At 39.8% G+C, this 26,381-nt stretch overlaps 1 protein-coding gene across 33 annotated transcripts in view; it reads left to right on the top strand.

The window, feature by feature from the left end:
* dlg2 (discs, large homolog 2 (Drosophila)) overlaps positions 1 to 26,381 on the top strand; it is a 358,090-nt gene that overhangs the window by 203,874 nt on the left and 127,835 nt on the right. The window contains exon 1 of one of the 33 annotated variants that reach the window (XM_055877493.1): positions 16,159 to 16,417. The exons of 31 other annotated variants lie outside the window; for them this stretch is intronic. In XM_055877493.1, coding sequence (XP_055733468.1) covers positions 16,334 to 16,417 — 84 coding nt within the window. In that variant the 5' untranslated portion in view covers positions 16,159 to 16,333. Of the gene's footprint in view, positions 1 to 16,158; positions 16,418 to 26,381 lie in introns of those variants that run through there. One more of the 33 variants, XM_055877497.1, reaches the window with a different exon arrangement.

Genomic DNA, 26,381 nt, shown 5'->3' with positions numbered 1-26,381 from the left:
TGAGTGCTAGAATGACATTATCTCCCGGGAAACACCTGTATAATTAGGTGAATTCATCCGGCGCCATCAATGGCTCCGTTTTATTCAATGTAATGAATGTCAGAGGATGACCATAGAGGAGACAAGGTACTCCAAAATCATAATCATCCCTGGCATGAATAGTTGTGTTGTACTTTAGTCTGTATTTTTGGTTTTATAATAGTTTCCGGCAGTTGATGGATACATGCAGGTGTGCATTGACTGCATGATTCAATGACAGTGGGACTGCAAATTGTTTTGGATTGCCCCTATCCCGATGGGTGTTTTTTGCTCTCCCACCACAGAGGCACTGTTTAGGCAAAATGTTTAGAATTACAGGATATTAGCTTTAATTCTGCAATAATTATAGCAAAAGTTTAGCTTTTAAACTGCACATTTTTCTAGCTGACCAATGGTAAAATGTGTAGAATTGCAGGAAATGGGCTCGCAAAACTGTGGTACACCACTGGCAGATCAGCACCACAGTAAGCAACCCTGACCTTTAATTTAATGCCCCCTTGCTTTTCCTCCCCTTCAAAGTAGATTTCACCCAGAAACATCCACTGTGTGCTAGGGTACTGGAGAATTGGAGAATTTCTCTCCCAGTCTGAAGCCCTTACACAAGAAGGGATATGCCAAAATTGATTTGCTATTAGATGGTAAGTACTTGGCCTCGGTAGCGATGGGGAGCACTCCTGTAAGTGGTCAATTTTCTGTGCTTTACCAGTACTCACTCAAACTACTTTTTGGTTTACCTCTGATGGAAAATCCATTGGTGGAAACGGAAAGTATTCAGACCCCTTGACTTTTATCAAATATTGCTACGTTACAGCCTTATTCTAAAATGGATTAAATTTAAACAAATCCTCAGCCATTTACACACAATACAGAAATACCTTATTCACACACAGTACAGTACTAGTCAAAAGTTTTAGAACACCTACTCATTCCAGGGTTTTTCTATATTTTTACAATTTTGTACATTGTGGAATAACTATGAAATAACACTTGTGGAATCATGTAGTAACCAAAAAAGTGTTAAACAAATCAAAATATATTTTATATTTGAGATTCTTCAAAGTAGCCAGCCTTTGCCTTGATGACAGCTTTACATACTCTCGGCATTCTCTCAACCAGCTTCATGAGATAGTCACCTGGAATGCATTTCAATTAACAGGTGTGTTCAAAGTATATTTGTGGAATTTATTTTCTTCTTAATGCATTTAAGCCAATCAGTTCTGTTGTAACAAGGTAAGGGTGGTATACAGAAGATAGCCCTATTTGGTAAAAGACCAAGTCCATATTATGGCAAGAACAGCTCAAATAATCAAAGAAAAATGACAGTCCATCATTACTTTAAGACATGAAGGTCAGTCAATCCGGAACATTTCAAGAACTTTTAAAGTTTCTTCAAGTGCAGTCGCAAAAACCATCAACACTTTGATGAAACTCTCTCATGAGGACCACCACAGGAAAGGAAGACACAGAGTTACCTCTGCTGCAGAGGATCAGTTCATTAGAGTTACCAGCCTCAGAAATTGCAGCCCAAATAAATGCTTCACAGAGTTCAAATAGCAGACACATCTCAACATCAACTGTTTAGAGGAGACTGTGTGAATCAGGCCTTCATGGTCGATTTGCTGCAAAGAAACCACTACTAAAGAACACCAATAAGAAGAAGAGACTTGCTTTGGCCAAGAAACACGAGCCATGGACATTAGACCGGTGGAAATCTGTCTGATGAGTCCAAATTTGAGATTTTTGGTTCCAACCGCCGTGTCTTTGAAACGCAGTGTAGGTGAACGGATGATCTCCGCATGTGTAGTTCCCACCATGAAGCATGGAGGAGGTGGTGTGGGGATGCTGTGCTGGTGACACTGTCTGTGATTTATTTAGAATTGAAGGCACACTTAACCAGCATGCCTACCACAGCAAATAAAGACAAACCCTTATTTAACTAGCCAAGTCAGTTAAGAACAAATTCTCATTTACAATGACGGCCTACCCCGGCCAAACCCAAACCCGAGTGGGACTCCCAATCACGGCCGGATGTGATACAGCCTGGATTCAAATCAGGGACTGTAGTGATGGTTCTTGCACTGAGATGCAGTGCCTTAGACCGCTGCACCACTCGGGATTGAGTAGGTGTGTCCAAACTTTTGACTGGTGCTGTAAGTATTCAGATCCTTTGTTATGAGACTTGAAGTTGAGTTCGGACTTGAACCCGATCAAACTAAAAATAGCTGTGCAGCAACACTCCCCATCCAGCCTGACAGAGCTTGAGAGAATCTGCAGAGAAGAATGGGAGAAACTCTGCAAATACAGGTGTGCCAAGCTTGTAGCGTCATACCCCAAAAGACTCAAGGCTGTAATTATTGCCTTAGTGCTTCAACAAGTCTGAATACTTATGTAAATGTAATATTTCAATATTTGTATTTTTTTGGCAAACATTTAAAAAAAAAAAAAGTTTTACTTTGTCATTATGAGGTATTGTGTGTAGATTGATGAGGGAATATTCACTGTATCACAATTCCAGTGGGTCAGAAGTTTACATACACTAAGTTGACTGTGCCTTTAAGGAGAAGTGGATCTAAAATTCCATGTACAACACTTGATCAACGTTTATTATGAGTATTTCTGGAAATTGATGTGGCTCTCTGCAAAATCACCGGATGTTTTTGGAACTACTGAACATAACGCGCCAGTGTATACTGAGATGTTTTTGATATATATATGAACTTTACCGAACAAAACATACATGTATTGTGTAACATGAAGTCCTATGAGTGTCATGTGATGAAGATCATCAAAGGTTAGTGATTCATTTTATCTCTATTTCTGCTTTTTGTGACTCCTGTCTTTGGCTGGAAAAATGGCTGTGTTTTTCTGTGATTTGGCGGTGACCTAACATAATCGTTTGTGGTGCTTTCGCTGTAAAGCCTTTTTGAAATCGGACACTGTGGTGGGATTAACAACAAGATTACCTTTAAAATGGTATAAAATAGTTGTATGTTTGAGGAATTTTAATTATGAGATTTCTGTTGTTTGAATTTGGCGCCCTGTACTTTCACTGCAATCCCGTTAATGCAACCGCTGTGTCAGATTTCAAAAAAGCTTTACGGAAAAAGCAAACCATGCAATAATCTGAGGTCGGCACTCAGAGTTCAATCAAGACAAAAATATATCCGGCATATTGTGCAGTCAACAGAAGTCAGAAATAATATTATAAATATTCACTTACCTTTGATCTTCATCAGAATGCATCAGGAATCCCAATTCCACAATAAATGTTTGATTTGTTGTAGCTACTTTTGTTAGCGCGTTTGGTAAACAAATCCAAAGTCACGAAGCACGTTCACTAAAAGCAGACAAAATGTCAAAAAGTTCGTAACAGTCACTAGAAACATGTCAAACGATGTATTGAATCAATCTTTAGGATGTTTTTAACATAAATCTTCAATAATGTTCCATCCGGAGAATTCCTTTGTCATCAGAAGTGCGATGGAACAGAGCTCACTCTCACATGAACACGCATGGTCAGCGCATGTTCAGGTCATGGTAGACCTTACTCAATCCCCTCTCATTCTCCCCCCCTTCACAGTAGAAGCATCAGACAAGGTTCTAACGACTGTTGACATCTCGTGGAATCCTTAGGAAGTGCAAAATTACCCATATCCCACTGTGTATTCAATAGGCGATGAGTTGAAAACCTACAAACCTCAGATTTCCCACTGTTATACTCACAGACATCATTCAAACAGTTTTAGAAACTTCAGAGTGTTTTCTATCCAATACTACTAATAATATGCAGTTAATAGCAACTGGGACTGAGGAGCAGGCAGTTTACGCTGGGCACCTTTTCATCCAAGCTACTCAAAACTGCCCCTGCAGCCATAAGAAGTTAAACAGCTTGGAAAATTCCAGAAAATGATGTCATGGCTTTAGAAGCTTTTGTTTGGCTAATTTACCTGTATAATTTACCTTTATACCTGTGGATGTATTTCAAGGCCTACCTTCAAACTCAGTGCCTCTTTGCTTAACATCATGGGAAAATCAAAAGAAATCAGCCAAGACCTCAGAAAAAAATTGTAGACCTCCACAAGTCTGGTTCATCCTTGGGAGTAATTTCCAAACTCCTGAAAGTACCATGTTCATCTGTACAAACAATAGTATGCAAGTATAAACACCATGGGACCACGCAGCCGTCATACTGCTCAGGAAGGAGACGCGTTCTGTCTTAGAGATGAGCGTACTTTCGTGCGAAAAGTGCGAATCAATCCCAGAACAACAGCAAAGAACCTTGTGAAGATGCTGGAGGAAACAGGTACAAAAGTATCTTTATCCACAGTAAAACGAGTCCCATATCGACATAACCTGAAAGGGCCGCTCAGCCAGGAAGAAGCCACGGCTCCAAAACCGCCATGAGAAAGCCAGACTAAGCTTTGCAACTGCACATGGGGACAAAGATCGTACTTTTTGGAGAAATGTCCTCTGGTCTGATGAAACAGAAATAAAACTGTTTGGCCATAGTGACCATCGTTATGTTTGGAGGAAAAAGTGGGAGGCTTGCAAGCCGAAGAACACCATCCCAACCGTGAAGCACGGGGGTGGCAGCATCATGTTGTGGGGGTGCTTTGCTGCAGGAAGGACTGGTGCACTTCACAAAATAGACATCATGAGGAGGAAAATTATGTGGATATATTGAAGAAACATCTCAAGACATCAGTCAGGAAGTTAAAGCTTGGTCGCAAATGAGTCTTCCAAATGGACAATAACCCCAAGCATTCTTCCAAAGTTGTGGCAAAATGGCTTAAGGACAACAATGTCAAGGTATTGGAGTGGCCATCACAAAGCCCTGACCTCAATCATATAGAAAATGTGTGGGCAGAACTGAAAAAGCGTGTGCGAGCAAGGAGGCCTACAAACCTGACTCAGTTAAACCCACTCTGTCAGGAGAAATGGGCCAAAATTCACCCAACTTATTGTGGGAAGCTTGTGGAAGGCTACCCAAAACGTTTGACCCAAGTTAAACAATTTAAAGGCAATGCTACCAAATACTAATCTAGTGTATGTAAACTTCTGACCCACTGGGAATGTGATGAAAGAAATAAAAGTTGAAATAAATCATTCTCTCTACTTTTATTCTGACATTTCACATTCATAAAATAAAGTGGTGATCTTAACTGACCTAAGGCAGGACATTTTTACAATGATTAAATGTCAGGAATAGTGAAAACTGAGTTTAAAGGTATTTGGCTAAGGTGTATGTAAACTTCCGACTTCAACTGTACGTATAGCTGGAGAGCTACAAAGAGTCCCAAATGAGGCTTTAGAGCAGGGATGTCAAACTCTATTCCTTGAGTGCCGTGTGACTGCTGGGTTTCGCTCCTCCCTTGTACTTGATTATTCAACTCGAAGTCCAATGTCCATAACTTTGTAAGGGCAGAAAAAACTATTTCCCCGTGTAATACTTCAAATAATAATTAATTCATAATTCAAATACTTTCTAGGTTCTTACCTGTTTTCTTTCCAGTTAAGGCACTGCAATAGTAGACAAAATTGTAAGTGTTTTAATTAACTTTTTATTCGTGTACTTTTACAGTAATTCTATATGTCAATGGTGTATTTATTCATGCCCTTCCCCTTTACTCTAGTAAAGGCAGTCGCTGATGTGTGTGTGTGTTTGTTTGTGTGTGCACTAACCAACAAGTCAAGGTCATCAGCCGGGTCTATATTTTTTTCACTTCAATCAATAGGCAGCCCTGCAAGTTTGACAGCCTCAGTGTGTGAACCATGGAGTGAGTGTATGCTTATTTATGATTGTTGTCTATTTTGTCTGTGTGCAGGGTTTCAGACAGTTTTTGTTGCCGTAGGGCAAGTCTGGTGTGAGTTTTTACCTCCACATGGGTTGGTAGAATGGAGTTTCTCTCCCTCTTTTAAATCCTGACTTGCGTCTGTCTGTGTGTGTGCGCGCGCGTGTGTGTATTCGGAGGGGTGGGATAAAGTGGATGTCGAATTTCCATTGGATCTTGTGTGCAATTGGACATAAGGTAATCGTCATCTGTCTTGTGCTTGCGGATGCAGGTTGGCGTGAGAGGATGCAGGTTGACCTGTTGTGTAATGTGCCTCACTCTGCTGGTACGTCTAATCTCTAGTTTAAGAGAGACCAAGCTACTTCTGAGTATGAGTGACAGCTTGAACAGGATTTCTATTGCACATAAGTATTAGTTGATGAGTCCAGGGACATTACCTCTGTGAACCCATCTCTCTGCAACTGCGTCATGTAACACTTGTACGTACACCCAAGCTTTACCACTGTCTGTAACCCTTTCCTGCAGTCAAATGACTAGTGGCCTCATGGGTGGAATGTTATTCATATTTTTCATAATTCAAAAATGATAAACATTTTTAAAAACAGACAGAAATCTAGTGTTTCTATGTCAAATGTTTTTCTTTTTATATTTCAGTCTTCTGTGATGTGTAATATTGGGTTGCAACCTTAAAATTGTGTGTGAGGTACAGTATATACTTTGACATGTGTAGATTTGTTTTAAGACTACAAAGAAACACTGTGTTAGCCTGATTTAGCTCACTGCAGCAAAAGGTTAAAAGGCACAGTTCATCCAATCTACTGTAGTTATCTTTGCTAACATTGGGATATTAGATTACATCACAGGTGGCTGGTGGCACCTTAATTGTGGAGGACAGGCTCATAGTAATGGCTGGAGCTGAACACATCAAATACGTGGTTTCCATGTGTTTGATACCATTCCATTCACTCCATGTCAGACATTATAATGACCCGTCTTCCCTTCAGCATCATGGATTACATAAATTGTTGTGGACGATACTAAATCATGCTGACTACTAAAAGTAAATTATGGATTATTATGGATTCTGCTGTCACTGCTGGCCTACAAAAGCAACTCAAGGTAAGATTCATTTTGGGTCCTACTAATCACCCCAAACAACTCAAAAGTACCCCAAACAGGTACCCAAAAGTATCCCAAAATTTGCGTAAGATTCAATTTGTTTCAATATGGTTTTATAATAAAGCCTTGTTAGATATTATACGTTATACAGTACCTTCAGAAAGTATTCATACCCCTTGACTTATTCCACATTTAGTTGTTACAGCCTGAATTCAAAATGAATAATACTTTTTAAAAATCTCACCCATCTACACACAATACCCAATACACAATGACAAGTGAGAACATGTTTTTAGAAATTGCTGGAAATGTATTGTGAACGAAATACAGAAATATCTCATTTGCAAATGTATTCACGCCCCTGAGCCAATACACATTCGAATCACCTTTGGCAGCAATTAGCGTCTTTCTGGGTAAGTCTCTAAGAGCTTTGCACACCTGGATTGTACAATATTTGCATTATTATTATTTTAATTCTTAAAACTCTGAAGTTTTCAAGCCGATTTAAGTCAAACTGTAACTAGGCCACTGAGGAACATTCAATGTTGTCTTGTAAGCAACTCCAGTGAATATTTGGCCTTGTGTTTAAGGTTATTGTCCTGCTGAAAGGTGAAGTTGTCTCCCAGTATCTGTTGGCAAGCAGACTGAACCAGGTTTTCCTCTAGGATTTTACCTGTGCCTGTGGTTGAAACTGTGTTTGAAATTCAATGCGCGTAGGCCAGTGACACAAAATCTCAATTTAATCCATTTTAAATTCAGGCTGTAGCACAACAAAATGTGGAATAAGTCAAGGGGTGTGAATACTTTCTGAAGGCACTGTATATCACTGCAATGCTGACAACTTCAACCTTTCAAATCTAGATCCCAATTCTGACTGTTGGGATTATGATTTCTATAGGAAGGGAGGAAAACAATACACTAAGAAGACATATTAGGACATCCTGGTAAAGATCTCTCAATATGCACATGATTTATGCCAATTAAAACCTGCAGAATGTCCTCAGACAACAAAACAATATTAGGTAAACAGTTTACCTTAGAAGTTGAAACAGTGTAACCGTCAATGTTACTTTTTCAAAAATAGAATCACCTGAAATAGCATTAATAATGTGGTATGACTGAAAATAATGGCGTCGAATGTTAACTAATGTGCATTCTATGTTATCCGATTATCTACACTTTATCTGATACAGTATCATGGTCTATCTTGCCATCATCTACAGGCATTTAGCGGCATAGTATTCTGATGAGTCGTGTTGCTGAAAGCCAAATGTGCCTGTATTGGTGTCCTCTGCTTCTTTTAGGTGTAGAAGGGTCAAATCTGTGAGTTAATGAATTTTCAAGGGCTTGTTTTAAAGATCTGACCCAGGAGAATGTAGCTAAGTAGTGACAATATAGGTGGGAATCACACAGACTATAAGCTTAAATGCATATTTGTGTATTATTTACAGTATCCATTATCTTTGACAGATTCCCTGTGGCTCAAATGTTGGTCAATACATTTGTTTTCAATTCAGGAGCATTATCCAACATGTTGATAGAAGATAACACACGCATGCCTTATTTATTTAAAAAAATCATAGCTTATAAGCGGTAAAGCACAAAACAGGGCCATTGTTTGTCTGAGAATGACGGAGGTGCTGTAACAACAGCTGCGATTCGAATCTATCATCGCATAATAGTCACTTCGCTCTGTCGAACATAACACCTGAAACATCACATTTATAACTAAGTTCTTGTTCATCCACAATAATTTGTAGATATTTGATTCTGCTCGAGGTAGGAAATAGATACAATCAATCCGTTAGCAAAGGATTATAGCCTAGCTCCCTCTGCGTGGATATTGCTATTGCTTGAGCCAATAGACCGCTCCGTGTCCCAAGTCACAGTTTACAGGACGTGACGTGGGATGATCAATTGAAACAGGGTACACCTGAGCTCAATTTCGAGTCTCATAGCAAAGGGTCTGAATACTTATGTAAATAAGGTATTTCTGTTTTTAAAAAATTATAGATTTGTTTTTCTTCGAAAAGCTGTTTTTGCTTTTTCATTACGGGGTATGGGTATTGTGTGTAGATTGTTGAGGAATTTTTTTAGAATAAGGCTGTAACATAACAAAATGTGGATAAAGTCAAGAGGTCTGAATTCTTTCCGAATGCACTGTAAGTCAGGCCCAGAGTTTTTCCTGGTCAGGGTAAACACCTGTTCCAAACATAAGCATATACACTATCGTTCAAAAGTTTGGGGTCACTTAGAAATGTCCTTGTTTTTGAAAGAAAAGCACATTTTTTGTCCATTTAAAATGACATCTACTTGATCAGAAATACAGTGTAGACATTGTTAATGTTGTAAATGACGATTCTAGCTGGAAATGGCTGATTTTGAATGGAATATCTACATTATCAGCAACCATCACTCCTGTGTTCCAATGGCATGTTGTGTTAGCTAATCCAAGTTTATAATTTTAAAAGGCTAATTGATCATTAGAAAACACTTTTGCAATTATGTTAGCACAGCTGAAACTGTTGTACTTATTAAAGAAGCACTAAAACTGGCCTTCTTTAGACTAGTTGAGTATCTGGAGCATCAGCATTTGTGGGTTCAATTACAAACTCAAAATGGCTAGAAACTCATTAGTCTATTCTTGTTCTGAGAAATTAAGGCTATTCCATGCGAGAAATTGCCAAGAAACTGAAGATCACGGCCAACGCTGTGTACTACTCCTTTCACAGAAGAGCACAAACTGGCTCTATCCAGAATAGAAAGAGGAGTGGGAGGCCCCGGTGCACAACTGAGCAAGAAGACAAGTACATGACAGTGTCTAGTTTGAGAAACAGATGCCTCACATGTCCTCAACTGGCAGCTTCCTTAAATAGTACCCACAAAACACCAATCTCAACGTCAACAGTGAAGAGGCGACTCCGGGATGCTGGCCTTCTGGGCAGAGTTCCTCTGTCTGTGTTATTTTGCCCATCTTAATATTTTATTTTTATTGGCCCGTCTGAGATATGACTTTTTCTTTGCAACTCTGCCTAGAAGGCCAGAATCACGGAGTCGCCTCACTGTTGACATTGAGACTGGTGTTTTGGATTAGCTAACACAACATGCCATTGGAACACAGGAGTGATGGTTGCTGATAATGGGCCTCTGTACGCCTATGTAGATATTCCATAAAAAATCGTCCGTTTCCAGCTACAATAGTGATTTACAACATTAACAATGTCTACACTGTATTTCTGATCAATTTGATGTTATTTTAATGGACAAAAATGTGCTTTTCTTTCAAAAACAAGGACATTTCAAACTTTTCATCGGTAGTGTAGGTGTCATATCTTGCCCTTGTGTTGTGTAGATATTATCATTATTTTATAGTTATTATTATACTGTATTATTATATTACTAGTTTATTATTCAAGTTAAGATCCAGTCAAAGGGGAACAATGCACTAAAGGCCAGCAGGAAAGTAGTGTGTGTATCAGATTATGCAAATGTGAAGGGTAACCTCTTGGTAAGGCCAAGGGTGGCATGACAAAAAGCCTTGTGTCGTCCATGTTGAGTGCCCCATCCCCCTCCCAGACCCCCCTGGAGCTGTTTCCTGCTTACCTGAATGTCCTCCAGACAGAACCGCGGGATGACCAGGGCAGACCCTCCAAATGTGCAGACGGCCAAGGAATTTTATCCAACCCTGTATGACAAGTCCAAACGATCCAAACTTTCACTGACATGCTGTAGTCACCGACTGGGACTTTTAGCCCGTGGTAGCCATTGTAAAAAATTTACCAAATGCAGCGGTGGTGGAAAAAGTACCCAATTGTCATGCTTGATCAAAAGTAAAGATACCTTAATGGAAAATGACTCAATTAAAAGTGAAAGTCACCCAGTAAAATACTACTTGAGTAAAAGTTTTAAAGTATATATATTTTTTTACATATACATAAGTATCAAATTTAATTGCTAAAATAAACTTTTGTATCAAAAGTAAAAGTATAAATCATTTCACATTCCTTATATTAAGCAAACCAGGCACCATTTTTTTATTGTTATTTATTTACGGATAGCCAAGGGCACACTCCAACACTCAGAAATAATTGACAAATTAAGCATTTGTGTTATTGAGTCTGCCAGATCAGAGGCAGTAGGGATGACCAGGGATGTTCTTTTGAGATGTGCATGAGTTGGACAATTTGTCTATACTGCTAAGCATTCAAAATGTAACGAGAACTTTTGGGTGTCAGGGAAAATGTATTGAGTAAAAAGTACATTATTTTCTTTATGAATGTAGTAAAGTAAAATTTGTAGAAAATATCAGTAGTTACGTAAAGTACATAAACCCCAAAAAACGACTTAAGTACTTTACACCACTGAAAGGTAGCATTAGTCCAGTAGATAAGCACCAAAAAATGCCATGTTGTTATTCACTTTTGTATTAATGATTTCATGAATGCGAAGTTGAATATTTGCCGGCAGGCAATAGGCAATTGTTTTTGGAGATTATTTACAGAAAGTATTTTTCATAGCTGCCATTCTTAGCCTCACCAGCATCTAAAGCTGATATTCAATCAATTGACAATGGTGTATTTCCGGATAGCACTTTCGGAAGTGTGTTTGAAATGCACACCGGCATGTGCAAGATGAAGGGAGTTGAAACTATATTCAGAAAGCGTCAGTCCTATGTCGTGAGCCTTTCAGGACTAAATGCAACCAGACTAAGTGCATGCAACCAGACATACAACTTCTAAATCAAGTATTAACTCTCTCCATCCGAAAAATTGAATGCAAGTCTGAAAGCACCGTTAGAAAATCCCCCAATCACTCATATGGACATTGCAATTTTTACCTTGGGGGGTAGATTGAAATCAACAAATGAAAGGCATGATAGACTACTTTAAGTAACAGAAGCAAAGCATAGTTATGAGAGTGCAGTGGGAATGAGGGCATATGAATGAGCATGAATACAGTTCTAGAATACAGTTGTTTTTTTATTCAGTGATAAATAGCGTCATAAAAATGTGTACCTGTAGAGTTGTAAATGTGTGACATCGCTCATGCATTATGTGGTTTTGCTTCACCTGATGTTCAGGCATATTATGCCTTTATATGATTATTGCTATACAAGTTCATTAATACAAAATATTCTTATTATTGCATAATCCTAATTTGCTGGATTTACAAATTGAAGTTACTCCCTTGGACCCACTGTTATCTATATGTAACAGACATGCTCATAATGAACAAAAACAATCATTGAAATTTAGCTGATCTGCCTTCAGAAAGTATTCACACTCCTTGACTTCTTCCATATTGTGTTGTGTTACAAAGTGGGATTAAAATTGGATTTGTCATTTTTTTTCTGTCAATGCTCTACACAAAATACACAGTTGGAGATTACATTTTTATTTTTTATTAATGGAAAAGAAAATACTAATATATCTTGATTAGATAAGTATTCAACCCCCTGAGTCAATACATGTAAGAATTACCTTTGGCAGTGATTACAGCTGTGAGTCTTTCTGGGTAAGCCTGTAAGAGCTTTGTACACTTGGATTGTACAATATTTGCCCATTTATTCTTAAAAAATTGTCCAGCTCTTTGAAGTTGGTTATTGATCAATGCTAGACAGCCATTTTTAAGTCTTGCCATAGATTTTCAAGCTGATTTAAGTTAAAACAGTAAATAGGGCACTCAGGAACATTCAATGTCGTCTTGGTAAGCAACTCCAGTGAAAAATTGTGTCACAATCGTCTAATGAATTAACGGGCCAAGGAGCAGCATACGTAGAGTTCCACATGTTTAATCAAATGAAACTCACAAAAACAACAAAGAAGAATAAACGATACGTGAAGCTCAAGCAGTGCTCACAGGCAACTACACAGAAACAAGATCCCACAAAACACAGTCGGGAAATGGCTGCCTAAATATGATCCCCAATCAGAGACAACGATAAACAGCCTCTGATTGGGAACCATACCAGGTCAACATAGAAATAAATGCACTAGATCCCCCACCCTAGTCACACCCCGACCTAACCAAAATAGAGAATAAAAAGGCTCTCTATGGTCAGGGCGTGACAAATTGGCCTTGTTTTAGGCTAAACCAGTTTTTCCTCTTGGATTTTACCGGTGCTTAACTCTATGTTTAATTTTATCCTAAAAAAAACTCCATGGTTCTTGCCGATGACAAGCATACCCATAACATGATGCAGCCACCACCATTCTTCAAAATATGAATATACCTCATTCCCAAAATATGAGTGATGTGTTGTTGGATTTGCCCCAAACATAACGCTTTGTATTTAGGAAAAAAAGTTAATTTCTTTGGCACATTTTTTGCAGTATTACTTTAGTGCATTATTGCAAACAGAATGCATGTTTTGGAATATTTTATTCCGCTCAGGCTTCCTTATTTTCACCCTGTCATTTAGGTTAGTATTGTGGAGTATCTACAATGTTGTTGATCCATCCACAGTTTTCTCCTATCACTGCCATTAAACTCTGTAACCTCACAGTGAAATCCCTGAGCGGTTTCCTTCCTCTCTGGCAACTGAGTTAGGAAGGACGCCTGTATCTTTGTTGTGACTGACTGTATTGAAACACAATCTGAAACATACAATTGATAACGGCACCATGCTCAAAGGAATGTTTGCTTTTTTTATACCCATCTACCAAGAGGTGCCCTTCTTTGCGAGGCATAGGAAAACCTTCCTGGTCTTTGTGGTTATATCTGTGCTTGAAATTCACTGCTTGACTTAGGGACCTTACTGATAATTGTATGTGTGGGGTACCGAGATGGGGTATTCATTTAAAAAATAATGTTAAAAACTATTATTGCACACAGAGTGAGACCATGCAACTTATTATGTGACTTGTTAAGCACATTTTTACAAATTAAGTTATTTAGGCTTGCCATAACAAAAGGGTTGTGAATACTTTCTGAAGGCATTATACTAACAGTCATGATGCAGTTGTAGTGTGTCTCCCAAATAGCACCCTATTCCCTACATGGGCTACCACAGCAAATAAAGAAAAACCCTTGATTTTTATATATTTTTTATTTACTAGGCAAGTCAGTTAAGAACAAATTCTTATTTACAATGACGGCCTACCCCGGTCAAACCCGGACGACGCTGGGCCAATTGTGTGCCGCCCTACGGGAATCCTATTCACGGCCGGTTGTGATACAGCCTGGATATATAGGGAATAAATTGCCTCTGGGACGCAATTGCACTGTGGTTGTGCCAAAACACCTCAGTCCTCTTCTTCTGTTCACTCCACGTACAGCTCCATTTAGTCTATTACAGACAAGATATCCCTCATAATCTAAAACACGAATTCCCTCTCACAGTTTGGACATGAATATATGCAAAATACACCAGCAGATGACAAATGTTTTTAAATGAGCGACAACATTATGGCATCTCATAGTGTGGACTAGGCAGACATTTTGAGGTGATATATTTAACCTAGAAAACTCCATTGTCATCACTGTAAACTGCAGGCGTGTTGGTTTTTGTCACAAAGCAATAGAGCTTAAAATCTTCACAACAAAACGGAGCTATTCAAGAGTATTTTTTACTATCCATAGTTCTTAGAATTTCCAGACAAATCTTGTTGTCTGCTTTAATACTGAAGACCCTGAGAACTCTTTACAGCTCACAATGTGCTCTTAAGTGATTGTAACGTTCAGACGCTGTTTAGAGGGTTATCAGGAACCAGTCTAACCCTCCCTCAGCTGCGGATGCTATTCCTCAGGGGTCCAGTGGTTTGATGTGTGTGTCGGGCTATTGATTGGGGGTGAAAATGAGGCACGGTGTGGTTGTGTTAATAAGCCTTCCATGAGGTGTGACATGAGCCGACACTACATTAATGAAGCACATCCTTCACTGCTGCCATCATATTTTCCATCAGAGAAGATGGGGGTAATGCTTAAGGCTTTTAATGAATTACATTTACATTTTGGTCATTTAGGCAGACGCTGTTCTCCAGAGCCACTTACAGTCAGTGCATTCGTCTAAGGTAGGTGAGACAACCACATATCTATTCAGAACATGATCATGCACATAACATTTGATAGCTGATTAAAAGAGAGTATGTTGTACAATTATGAGGGAATCCAAAGGTATTTTTGCCCAATGATGCGAACTGTAAAATGCACTTTATTGTCATTGTAGTTCTAATGCTGATTGCATTAGAGTAGGACTGTAGTGTACAGAATGTTAAACAAAGGAAATGGCAAAAAGTGAAAAGGTAACAAACATTGATTTATTGTACCTTAATATAGCAGAATAAATTGATAGATTAACGTTAGACGGATGAAGAGGAAAAATGTTCTTCAATTTAAAAGATGTGAATGTCACACATACAATATCTTGTGGTCGGGAATTCCAAGAAGGAATTTTAGTGATGGTCCTTGTTCGTACATAAGTACTCATTGAATCACTCTAAAAAATGCATTATAGAAGTAAATAGAATGAAAATAGCTTATAATGAGCAGAGAAAAGAAAATGAGCAGAGAAATAATGGAGTATCCATTTATTATATTTCATATGTATTTTATTGTTTAAGGGACTGGTACATGTACACAAAAAGGACAAATATTTGTTTTCTGAAAAATAGATTTAATCTCAATGAGGAAAAACCTGTATAAATAAAGGTTAAATAACATTTTGTATTTTGTAGTAGGTTTTGTAGTAGGACCCCCATCCGAGGTAGTGAGTAATTGGGTTGTTTTCTTTGTCATGAAAATTACAGGTTTAGTACCCACGTTGCATTGCACTAGCGTGACTCATGGAAACAGACTCTGTGTTCCCCATAGGGTCCTCCTCACCATGGCGGTGTGTGAAAGTGTGTGTATAAAACCTGCCAAGCTGGAAGGCACCATTGATTTAGCAGCAGCTTTCCCCCTTCCACTCTCAACCCTGCTGCCTAAGGCGGAGGGGGGAAGAGAGAGAGAGAGACGCATGCTGGCCCCAGGATGATGTACAGCACTGGGCTGGGTGATATCAAACCTGCCCTGGGTGCTAAGGGTCTAGATAGGCCGTTTTCGGGGCTAGATTGGTGTTAAGGATGCTAATACATGCTCTCTGTCCGTCCCTTCTGTCTGTGATATGTAAATAGACCTGCAGACGGTCCCCCCCACTTCTCTCTCTCTCTTTCACCGTGAGTGTGTGTGGGTGAGAGAGAGAGAGAGACCTGCCTCTGCTGTGCTGAGATGCAGAGAAAGCGAGAGAGGGTAAGCGAGCGAGAGAGTCCCACTTCTGCTTTCCCACTCTCATCATTCCCCCTCCTGCTCTCTCTTGCCTGTGGAATATACTGACAAGGAATAATCTCTCAGGCACATACACGGCTGTGCAAACAAAACATTTGCTGTATTTATTTTCTGTGAGTATGTTTGCCTCGATTTTCTATGCTAAGAAGCTAGGGAGAAGACTTGTACAGAATGCGAGGAAAGCCAAAATGCAGAAAGAGACGGTAGGTGTGAGATGTTTTCTGATTTATTTTGGTCAACAAATAGGAGCATAGTTTAAGAAGAATACAAAGTGAAAGTGTCCATCTGGATGTAAGAAGCATATTTCTTGTTTATAATTTTGAAGGGCTCAGTTTTGTGGGCTATGCAATCTGTTCCTTAAAAGCATCTGTTCTACCTCATTTGAGAGCGAGTGTAAGAGACCTTAAAGCATGCTGTATCTTTCTCATTAACTGCACGATATCCTCTTATCAGCTGTCCTCCGGTTACATTTCTCCTCCAACATCTCCGAAGTCCCCGATACAAGTTTGACGATGTGTCTGTTGCACTAGCAGATTTTCTCCCCAAACAGGGTCTTAAGATAAATCAGAATCGCTTTAGATTAGTCCAGGGGCAGTTGCTTACAGTACATTGCCAGTAGATACTGTTTAACAGATAGACAGATTGGAAAGTGTGTTTTGGTCCTGTAAGAAGTCCTACTGACATTGCTGAGACTGAGGTTGTCCTAATATGGACACCGTATGAGTGTTTGGGATTGTATGTAAGTGTCATAAGTCACCTGGGATAGTGTGTGTTTAATGTGACTTACGTGAAGTAGAAAGTAAGTAGTCTAATTTGGAAAGTATTTGATTTACGGTGGGCTTTTATGCTTTTACAGATTTCTATGAGTTTTACATCACTAGAGTTTTTCCACCTGTTTGTTTTTTCCTTCATTTCAACCCTGGGAATTTCAACCCTGGGCTTTAATATCGTTGAATAGGTTAGACCCTAAGATTTGTATTAACCAGAACATGTTGAAACTTAAATAGGGGTTATTGAGGAGATTGTCCGTTTTTTAGCTCTTTTCAATTGGCTTTCAACATGTTTCTGCTCTAGGGCTAAGTCACTCACTCCCAAGCCCTTTATGCTGCACAAGCCTCTGGTGGTGGAATCTAAGCAAGCTGTACAGTAAACCAAAAAATGTGTTGTCCTCTATGGCTTATATTGTGATGTGGATTTGTTCACTTAAACACCATGATGTCTAGCAACAATAGAGCTGATTTGCAATGGGGATGTGGAGAGTCTGGGGTGGGATGTATTGATCCAGATTGGAGACTAGAGGAGTCAGGGACAAGGTAGTCTCGCAGGGCCAATCTTCCAAATGTTGTCTTGTTTACTCGACTATTGGAAGTCTGGAGGTTTTTAGTTTAGAATTTTGTGTTGGAATGGAAGCGCTGGCTGCCGACCGAATCGGACAAGAAAAGTTTTAGTAGCATCATTTTTTGTATCTTATGTTATTTGCAAAAATGGCAAAAATCCCTGAAGCTGGAGTCTTATATCGCCCTCTCTAACTTTAAGCATCAGCTGTCAGAGCAGCTTACCGATCACTGTACCTGTACACAGCCTATCTGTAAATAGCACACCCAACTACCTCATCCCCATATTGTTACTTATCCTCTTGCTCTTTTGCACCCCAGTATCTCTACTTGCACATCATCTGCACATCGATCACTCCAGTATTAATGCTAAATTGTAATTATTTCGCCTCTATGGCCTATTTAGTGCCTTACCTCCCTACTCTTCTACATTTGCACACACTGTACATATATTGTTCTATTGTGTTATTGGCTGTACATTTGTTTATGTGTAACTCTGTGTTGTTGTTTTTGTCGCACTGCTTTGCTTTATGTTGGCCAGGTCGCGGTTGTAAATGAGAACTTGTTTTCAACTGGCCACCTGGTTAAATAAAGGTGAAATAATAATAAATAAAAAAATGTTTAGCTTGTTGTAAGTAAGAAAGTAGTTGTTTTAGTGTGATATATTTCGAAATGGAATAATTACCAACCAGGGGTCTTTTTTTGCTCACTGTACTCACCATTAACTTTACAGTATGTTATGGGCAAAATGACTTGGCCATAACCTTCACCTCATACATTGCATTGTGCAAGCACTCTTAAACACAGCCAAAAGAACATTGGCATTGGCACACAGGTCCGCAGCCACTCACTCATGCGTGTGCGCGCACGTGTATTGCGGCCCTGTAACTGAAGAAGCTGGGGTGTTGGTTGTGGTTGTGGCTGAGGGAATATGGTGCTTGTGAAGCTGAGCGTGAATGAGCAACAGGGAGAGCGGAGAGGAGCGTAGGCCTCAGCACAGTTGGGAAGCAACTAATTGGTCCTCTGTGTCAGCTCTTGTACAGAATAAACCACAGAGTTATTGGGGGGGAGTGTAGAATATACTTTTCAGGTTTTCTTTCTCCTAAGCTCTTTACCCTAAACTACTGTCTGGGATTTGGGAAACTGTTCAATGATTATTTGAAATGTACCCATTGTTTCTTCAAGCAAATATGTTATGAGCATCATGATCTTCAGTGAAAGTACTGCTACATCTATTTTTATTTATAGTCTAGTTTTGGAATGGTGTTATCTAAACAAATGTAACTTTTACAGATTTTGAAAAGTAAATTGAACATGAAGCCAAAACAATGAATCCTCTAAAGTAACCTTCACAGTATCATATATGTACTTCTTCTTATACGTGTCAAAGTAGGCCGACATCCTATTCTCTAAGAGTCCTTGATATTCCACCTTAATTAAATAGTCATTTTACCTTCACCTGAAACACAAGAACAAATCCAAGCAGCGGTGCGATAAAATCAAATTGAAAGAGGACTGGTTTTGTTATTAGATTACCAGAGCAGCCACTGCTGCCAGATATACTCATATGCATAATCGTAGCAGAAATAGCCAATTTAATTTTCACACTTTTGAATGATATAAAATATGTATTTTCCACTTGAAGAAATAGAGTTGTACCCGTGTTTGCTAAGCAGCCCTGACATGTTGTCTGGAAAAGGGCTGCTCTTTGTGTAATATTCCTTTCGGGTTTTAGGTTCTTTTGTGGCTACTTCGGGTTTCTATTGAATCATTTGAACATTGAACAGTGAGAAGCATTATCAACAAGCAAAGTCGGAAAAGAGAGACCTTGATTTACAGTTGACATACTTAAATATTTCAGCTTTTATCCTCCAGGCTTCTTTAACGTTTCAGTGTGGTTCTCAAGTTTGATCAAGTTTGATCAAGGTATTTTGGAAAAACACTTATTTCTCAGCTCCAGCCAGTCAGGCTGCAAGCCTTCGATTGCATTATTTGACTGTGTCCAATTGGGTTATACGTACAGTCGGGACCTGGTGAATTGTCCACCAGAAGGTTGTCGGAGGTTGGTCGATGGGGAAGGTTGGGCGTAACACCCTGCTTGTAGAGCGGAACGTCGCTTTTTCAGTGTTTTGTTTCAGGTTATGCCCCAATTGCAGAGTGTGGTCTTCGGGAGTTTACTTTTGCCTTAAGATCAGTCTGGGTTTAAGATATAGCCGTCTGGGTTTAACCTCAACTTAACCCTAGAGGATTTAGCAGTTACGGTAGTTCTAATTTTGACTAGCTACGGTCATCATTTCGACGAGGCACTTGGACATCATGTTTCTCCATTGTTATGGTGTTAGTTCATGATGAAGATCCATTGATATCAAGTCACTCACTCCTGAATAATTTTTGGAGAACGCATCACTTGTGTAATAAAGTTTATTGACGTGCCAAACACAAACAGAAGGTTATGTCAAAAGTGCTCCTTGCCATAACCTCAATTCTAAAAATCTGAAATAATGTCCCCATCAAGAGTCAATTGCTGTTCCTCATTATTTTTGTCGTTGTTTAACACCTCTCAATTCAAATAAAATTTTATTGGTCACATACACGTGTTTGGCAGATGTTATTGCGGGTGTAGCGAAATGCTTGCGAAATGCTAGCTCCAACAGTGCAGTAATATCTAACAATTTGACAACAATACACACAAATCTCCTGGACCTTAACATTAATTTAAAAAACTCAAACCCTCTGATGACCAGGAATTTATTGATTAGCAGGCGGCCAGACACATTGTTGTTCTTACTGTCCAGGAGTCATTTCAACAAAAATAGGATATTATTCCCTCTAACAAAGGGCATACCACACCATCTTGTCATCCCAAACATTTGCCCTGTGTTGTCGGGCTCGAACCCCATTAATTCTCAGATGAGACCATCGTAACGTCATGATAATCTCACACTGTTGAATGTCGCACTCATTTGTCTTTCTCATTTCCTCCATCAGGTTTATCACGTTGCAATAACTTTTTAGCTACGTTTCTGGAAAAGGATTTGAACAGTCGGACTTCCGCCAACAAAAAACGATATTCATTTTAGGACATTGCCTTCCTTTGTGATTTTCTGCAAGGCCTCCATTTTGTATTTACAGCAGTCTGGGGCTGCATCCTAAATGGCAACCTATTCCCTATATAGTGCACTAAATAGGGAATAATTGGGTGCCATTTGGGCTGCACACTGAATCAGTAGTGTAGTGGAAGAGATCCTGCCATCTGTCACAAAGCCAAACATTTTTAGATGTATTACAGGAGTGCATAGTGCAGGATTTTCATTCCTTACACAGGATTTTTAATATCCCGTCACAATTGATTTCCTTAATTGGATACAGGAAGGAATAGACAGTTTCCATTCTAAACGTGAGGTGGTGTGTGGACATAATATATGCTATTTAGCAGACACTTTTATACCAAGTGACTTACAGTCATGCTTGCATTCATGCAGTATTTCATATGGGTGGCCCAAGCAGGAATCAAACCCACAATCCATGGCGTTGCAGACACCACGCTCTACCAACTGAGCAACACAGGTCATTAGGAGTCCCATAGGTGTACTCCTCATAATAGTCCCCTAAATGGGAAATAGGGTGTGGAAAAAGTAAGAATGACTGGACTCTCACATGAGGATTTGTCATCATCAAGAAGTGATGAACGTATTCGATTTGGTTTCCCTTTGTTGATTGATCCTCCTGGTGTAGGAGTCCTGCATCTCTTAATTCATATTTTGTATCTATTAATAAACTATTGCATTGACTATTGAGTTGCTATGATTGTTCGATTTATTCAATATAGAATGCCGTATTGCATACCATTTTGAGTTTGGTTTATGATTTGTATTGCACAGTGAAGATTTTACAGAAATGTAGCCAATTAGGCTTTCACTTATCTGGCTACTGATGCTGTTATTACGGAGTGAAGACTGTCTTTTGTGTGAGGTACAGCAGGATATTCAGTGTCTGTGACTGATGAAGATAATTGCAAAGCTGGCATATCATTTTAGCCATTGTTCAGATGGACTCTTAGACAGCATTTGTCAAGACAGCTTTTTGTGTTTTTCCACATTTACAGAGCATTCGGAAAGTTTTCAGTCCCCTTAACTATTTCCACATTGTTACATTACAATCTACACACAATACCCCATCATGACAAATCAAAAACAAGTTTTATATATTTTTGGAGAGAGAAAAAATGAAATATCACAATTACATAAGTATTCAGACCCTTTACTCAGTATTTTGTTGTAGCACCTTTGGCAGTGATTACAGCCTTGAGTCTTCTTGGGTATGATGCTACAAGCTTGACACACCTGTATTTGGGGAGTTTCTCCCGTTCTCTCTGCAGATCCTCTCAAGCTCTGTCAGATTGGATGGGGAGCGTTGCTGCACAGCTATTTTCAGGTCTCTCCAGAGATGTTTGATCGGATTCAAGTCCAGGCTCTGGCTGTTCCAAACTTCTTCCATTTAATAATGATGGAGGCCACTGTGTTCTTGGGGACTTTCAATGCTGCAGATATTTTTGGTACCATTCCCCAGATCTGTGCCTTGACACAATCCTGTCTCAGAGATCTATGGACAATTCCTTCTACCTCAGGCTTGGTTTTTGCTCTGACATGCACTGTCAACTGTAGGACCTTATATTGGCAGGTGTGTGCCTTTCCAAATCATGTCCAATCAGTTGAATTTACCACAGGTGGACTCCAGTCAAGTTGTAGAAACATCTCAAGGATGATCAATGGAAACAGGATGCACCTGAGCTGAATTTCGAGTCTCATAGCAAAGAGTCTGAATACTTATGTAAATAAAAACTGTTTTTCATTTTTTATAAATTTGCAACATTTCAAAAAAGTGATTTTCTCTTTGTCATTATGGGGTATTTGGTGTAGATTGATGAGGGGGAAACATTATTTTATCTATTTTAGAATAAGGCTGTAAAGTAACAAAATTTGAAAAATGTAAATGAGTCGGAATACTTTCCGAAAGCCCTGTATCTTAAATATATAGACTTGTCAATCCATTTAAGAACACTACAATATGGCTTTCTATCAGAGTTCGGTAAACAAGTATTTTCAGGTCTAAAATTATGTTTGAAAAAATCTGTGTTTTTTCATCACATCCACTATATATACCAAAGTATGTAAACATCCATCCAAATTAGTGGATTCGGCTATTTCAGCCACACCGTTTGTTGAAAGGTGTATAAAATTGAGCACACAACCATGCAAGCTCCATAGACAAACATTGGCAGTAGATTGGCCTAACTGAAGAGTTCAGTGACTTTCAACGTGGCACCATCATAGGATGCCACCTTTCCAACAAATCAGTACGAAAAATTCCTGCTCGAACTGCCCCGGTCAACTGTAAGTGATGATATTGTGAAGTGGAAACCTCTAGGAACAACAACGGCTAAGCCGCGAAGTGGTAGGCCACACAAGCTCACAGAATGGGACCGCCGATTTCTGGACCGCGTAGCACATAAAAATTGTCTGTCCTCGGTTGCAACACTTCACTACCGAGTTCCAAACTGCCTCTGGAAGCAACGTCAGCACAATAACTGTTTGGCCGAGCAGTTGCACACAAGCCTAAGATCACCATGCGCAATACCAAGTGGCGAGTCCAAAGCTTGCCGCCATTGGACTCTGGAAACGCATTCTCTGGAGTGATGAATCATGCTTCAAATCAAATCACATTTTATTAGTCACATGCGCCGAATACAACTTATAGTGAAATCCTAACTTACGAGCCCCTAACCATCAATGCAGTTGAAAAAATACATAAAAAATAAGAATAAGAGATAAAAGTAACAAGTAATTAATGAGCAGCAGTAAAATAACAATAGCGAGACTATATACAGCAGGGCACCGGTTAGTCAATGTGTGGGGGCAACGGTAAGTCACCATCTGGCAGTCTGACGGACTAATCTAGGTTTGACGAATGCCAGAAGAACGCTATCTGCCTGAGTGTATAGTGCCAACTCTAAAGTTTGGTGGAGGAGGAATAATGGACTGGGGCTGTTTTTCACGGTTCGGGCTAGACCCCTTAGTTCCAGTGAAGGAACATCTTAACGCTACAGCATACAAGGATGTTCTAGACGATTCTGTGCCTCCAACTTTGTGGCAAAAGTTTGGGGAAGTTTCTTTCTTGTTTCATGACAATGCCTCTGTGCACAGGTCCATACAGAAATCGTTTGTCGAGAACGGTGGGGAAGAACTTGACTGGCCTGCATAGAGCCCTGATCTCAACACCTTTGGGATGAATTGGATGTCCGACTGAGAGCCACGCCTAATTGCCCAAAATCAGTGCCCGACCTCACTATTGCTCTTGTGGCGGAATGGAAGCATGTTCCCTCGGCAATGTTCCAACATCTAGTGGAACGCCTTCTCAGAAAAGTGGAGGCTGTTATAGCAGCAAAGGGGGACCAACTTTATATTAATGCCCATGATTTTGGAATAAGATGTTCAACGAGCTGGTGTCCACAAACTTTTGTTCATGTAGTGTATCAAAGTCGACATTTTAAAGGAATCAACTAATTTAACTTTACTCCATGGTGTCTCTGGAGCCATTCTCTATTTCTAACAGAATGGGGTTTTGCCTACTGGTTAGCCTCAATAGATCCCCATTGCATCATGAGCCTATTTCAGCTTTAGCTTTGCTATTTAAACAAGTCTCGAAATCTTAATTTCCCTGTGCTCCGATGTGGTTGTACAGTCTTTAATAAAGGCATTAACGCCAAAGTAAATCATTTCCTTTGATGTTCTTTGGAGAGGCTCAGACAATGCTTCCAATTTAAGGAGAGCATGAACTGTCCCAGAAAGACCTTAATATTGACTTTTAGATACTTGAAACCATACAAACTTAAATTCCTATTGTTCAGTTCTCTGTAACATCACTTAGTGTGGCAGCTCAATAGCACGAAAGAGTACTGACACTAGAATGTGAGGTGACACTTAACTTGAATGGTTTATCATTATGCCTGAAGGGTTTCATACTGTATGTGACTTTTTAGAGCTTTAATGAAAACCTATGCCACATTCTTCAACATAAATCTGTTAGCAGAATGACAATGCGACCTGCCATTGCTTTTAAAATTAAATCTGCAATGTGTAACTTTTTGGGCGACCTGACCAAATTCACATAGAAATGTGAGTTATTGATCTGTCATTCTCATTGAAGCAAGTCTAAGAAGTGGTAAATCTATTCTATGTGCTCTATTTCTATGCTTCCCGTGCTTAAGTTTCATTTTTGCGTATTTTACTTTTGGCTTAGTACACCAGCTTCAAACAGCTGATAATACTATATTTTTGGTTATTGAAAAGATACACTACATGGCCAAAAGTATTTGGATGCCTGCTCGTCGAACATCTCATTCCAAAATCATGGTTATTATTATAGATTTGGCCTCCCACTTTGCTGCTATAACAGCCTCCACTCTTCTGGGAAGGCTTTCCACTAGATGTTGGAACATTGCTGCGGGGACTTGCTTCCATTCAGCTACAAGAGCATTCGTGAAGTCGGGCACTGATGTTGGGCGATTAGGCCTGGCTCGCAGTCTGCGTTCCAATTCATCCCAACGGTGTTCGATGGGTTAGAGGTCAGGGCTCTGTGCAGGCCAATCAAGTCCTTACATACCAATCTCGACAAACCATTTCTGTATGGACCTCGCTTTGTGCATGGGAGAATTGTCATGCTGAAACAGGAAAAGGCCTTCCCCAAACTTTTGCCACAAAGTTGGAAGCACAGGATTGTCTAGAATGTCATTGTATGCTGTAGCATTACGATTTCCCTTCTCTGGAACTAAGAGGCCCGAACCATGAAAAACAGTCCCAGACCATTATTCCTCCTCCACCAAACTTTAGAGTTGGCACTATGGTAGTGTTCTCCTGGCATCTGCCAAACCCAGATTCTTCTGTCGCACTGCCAGATGGTGAAGTGTGATTCATCACTCCAGAGAACACGTTTCCAGAGTCCTATGGCGGCGAACTTTACACCACTCCAGCCGACCCTTGGCATTGCGCATGGTGATCTTAGGCTTGTGTGTGGCTGCTCGGCCATGGAGACCCATTTCATGAAGCTCCAGAAGAAACAGTTCTTGTGCTGACGTTGCTTCCAGAGGCAGTTTGGAACTCAGTAGTGAGTGTTGCAAACGAGGACAGACGATTCTTACACGCTATGCGCTTCAGCAATCGGCGGTCCCGTTCTGTGAGCTTGTGTGGCCTACCACTTTGCGACTGAGTTGCTGATGCTCCTAGATGTTTCAACTGAACAATAAGAGCGCTTACAGTTGACCGGCGCAGCTCTAGCAGGTAGAAATTTGACAAACTGACTTGACAAACTGAACGGTGGCATCCTATGGCGGTGCCACGTTGAAAGTCACTGAGTTCTTCAGTACGGGTCGTTCTGTTGTGAATGTTTGTCTATGGAGATTGCATGGCGGTGTATTCAATTTTATACACCTCTCAGCAACGGGTGTGGCTGAAATATGCAAATCCACTAATTTGAAGAGGTGTTCACATACTTTTGGCCATAGTGTATTTCACAGCGGTTTAGATCATACAATTATTCTGAACACTATACTTGTTTTGTCACATAAACTGACATTTGGCAAACTATTAGAATTTTAACAGCCAAGAAATGGCAGTCCGCAGAACCTGGAGAGGGAGAGACGGGTGAAGTAGTTGTGGGGTGTCATGATTTTAGGCCCCTCTTGACAGCTAAATCCTTCTACCTGCCACCCGGGCTGAAATGACAAATGCCAAACTATTCCCATGGGACCTCATCTCTCCATCAGAGTGCGGCCCAT

This window comes from Salvelinus fontinalis, chromosome 2 (assembly GCF_029448725.1).
Source record: "Salvelinus fontinalis isolate EN_2023a chromosome 2, ASM2944872v1, whole genome shotgun sequence".
NCBI lineage: Eukaryota > Metazoa > Chordata > Actinopteri > Salmoniformes > Salmonidae > Salvelinus > Salvelinus fontinalis.
Note: the sequence above shows the minus strand (reverse complement) of the source record. Positions and strands in the feature narration are given on the sequence as shown.